At 44.5% G+C, this 1,998-nt stretch overlaps 1 protein-coding gene across 1 annotated transcript in view; it reads right to left on the bottom strand.

Moving 5' to 3' along the window:
- The window catches only part of gtpbp6 (GTP binding protein 6 (putative)), a 7,899-nt gene extending 6,338 nt beyond the window's left edge, over positions 1 to 1,561 (bottom strand). The window contains exons 1-4 of the mRNA XM_015391503.1: positions 1,132 to 1,561; positions 920 to 1,057; positions 775 to 845; positions 552 to 682 (exon numbers count right to left, since the gene is read on the bottom strand). Coding sequence (XP_015246989.1) covers positions 552 to 682; positions 775 to 845; positions 920 to 1,057; positions 1,132 to 1,462 — 671 coding nt within the window. The 5' untranslated portion in view covers positions 1,463 to 1,561. The remainder of the gene's footprint in view (positions 1 to 551; positions 683 to 774; positions 846 to 919; positions 1,058 to 1,131) is intronic.
- Between the last annotated feature and the right edge of the window lie 437 nt (positions 1,562 to 1,998).

The following is a 1,998-nucleotide window of genomic DNA, read 5'->3' as shown; positions in this document are numbered from 1 at the left end:
AAAAGTAGAATGGGAGGCAGATCTTTTAGTTATCAGACTCCTCTCCTGTGGAAGCAACTACAGGTTTTAGTCGATGAGGCAGACACCATGTCTACTTTTAAGGCTAGGCTTAAAACTGTCCTTTTTGATAAAGCTTATAGTTAGAGTGGCTCTGGTTATCCTGGGCTATCTCTATAGATATGCTGCTATAGGCTTAAACTTCTGGAGGACATAGGGACCCCCATTTCATCATTCTATCTCTATTCTCCCACTCTGCAATCTCTAATCAATCTCTAACATTCTGCTCTCTGTGCTTTTTCTCATAGTAGCTTCATCTGGTCTGTTCCTGTTTGGCTGTGACTCCATCCTGGAGAGAAATATCAGCTGTGCTGCAGCCATTAACATCTTTGTTTATAGATGTTGGAGATCAGCCTGTTTTTCAAGTGCCTTGAGATGACATGTTGTGAATTGGTGCTATATAAATTAACTGAATTGAACTGAACTGACTGACCAGCAGCAGCTGTCTCATTGATTATAGGAACTCTGATGCAGACATGACCATGTGTGATCACCTTAATAAAGGGATCTCTGCCAGGGAGATCTGTAACTTGGCCTCTTTGGTTCTGGCGTTGCAGCGGAAAATGTGGAGCACAACAGAGTACCTGTCAAAGACCTTCACCCCCCAGGCTTCCTCGAACTCCCTCTGGGGTTGGATTTAGAGAAATAAAGAGGGTAAAGGAGTAATCAGTAAAGGAAAGCCGATCCCTCAGCAGGTTCAGTGCTACTTAGTCTGACCTCAGACAGAGGGGACAGGCGGTCCACATTGACAAAGACTGCTGTGATGCCCACAGTTTGCTTGATTCTCTCTGGACAGAAAACAGATCATTCAGATAGAAACCCACCTTCCTGCTGCTTCAAGAAACCGGAAGTCTGTAGGTACCTGTAAGGAACTGGAAGTTGCCCTTCCCAAATATCTTCTTCTTCTCTGGGGTCTTGGTGGAGAGGATGATGGTGTCCACCACCGTCCAGTTTTCCAAAGTCTTCACGAGCCCCTCGGCCTCAGCCATCATCAGCTCAGCTGTAAATGCACACACCATAAAGACCCCCCCTCTGAGGACCACCTGTCTCATCTGTGGATGCTGGACTCTTTACCGGTGGTCAGGTACTGCTTCCTGCTCCCCCATTTCACATCGGGGTGGACGATGAACACCCTCTGCTGTCCCTGTCCGAGCCCTGCAGGGACCTGCTGCTGGAACAGCTCCTCCACCTCGCTGTCCTCCAGCTCTCCGTCTCCTTCCTCTCCTTCTGTATGTGAACTGGAGTCATTTCTGTTCTTCAGGCTGGAAGCAGAGAGCGCCAGGGTCCTGCTGGCCAGCAGCGTGGGAGCGGCTCCTCTGCAAGGAAACCTGGGGAGAAAACCGCAGGCAGCCGCTGAGCTGCGACCGAGAGGCAGCCGAGAATAAATAAACCTCAGTGTCTTCATTATGCCTCACTGGGTTATCCCAGAGCCGCGTGACGCGACAAGAGAAGCTGCAGAGCAGCAGGTCACCATGGACTGATTTGAAGCTGCGCTTCTTCTCTCTAAGAGTTCAAAGCACAAAGGCTACACTGCCCCCTACTGCCGCGGCGGCGCATTTAGTAGTACTATCTGGGTAGTATGGATGATAGACTCTGCCATATTTAAAAATAAATACAGTAATAAATAAATGTTCAATAAATAAATAAGCATACAATTAATTACCACAAAAAATAAAATAAATAATTAAATTATACAGTGAGACATAAATGTATATATCTCTTTTAATTAGCTTCTTTATTTATTCGCCTTTGTATTAATTAACTTATTTAGTTATTGTCCGTTATAATCTTCAACTTTATTTATTTATTACTTTTTAAGTATTTATTTATGTGCATGTGATAATATTCATTTCTTCAACGCTATTTATTTCTACCTTTGGTTTTTACATTTCTGTATGCATTTCTGCCTTATTATGCAAATATAGAAAGAGGTTGTGTCTT

The sequence above is a fragment of the Cyprinodon variegatus genome, unplaced genomic scaffold, assembly GCF_000732505.1.
Source record: "Cyprinodon variegatus isolate N-32 unplaced genomic scaffold, C_variegatus-1.0 Scaffold544, whole genome shotgun sequence".
NCBI classification, from domain to species: domain Eukaryota; kingdom Metazoa; phylum Chordata; class Actinopteri; order Cyprinodontiformes; family Cyprinodontidae; genus Cyprinodon; species Cyprinodon variegatus.
The sequence above is the reverse complement of the archived record's forward strand: the minus strand, read 5'-3'. Positions and strand labels throughout refer to the sequence as shown.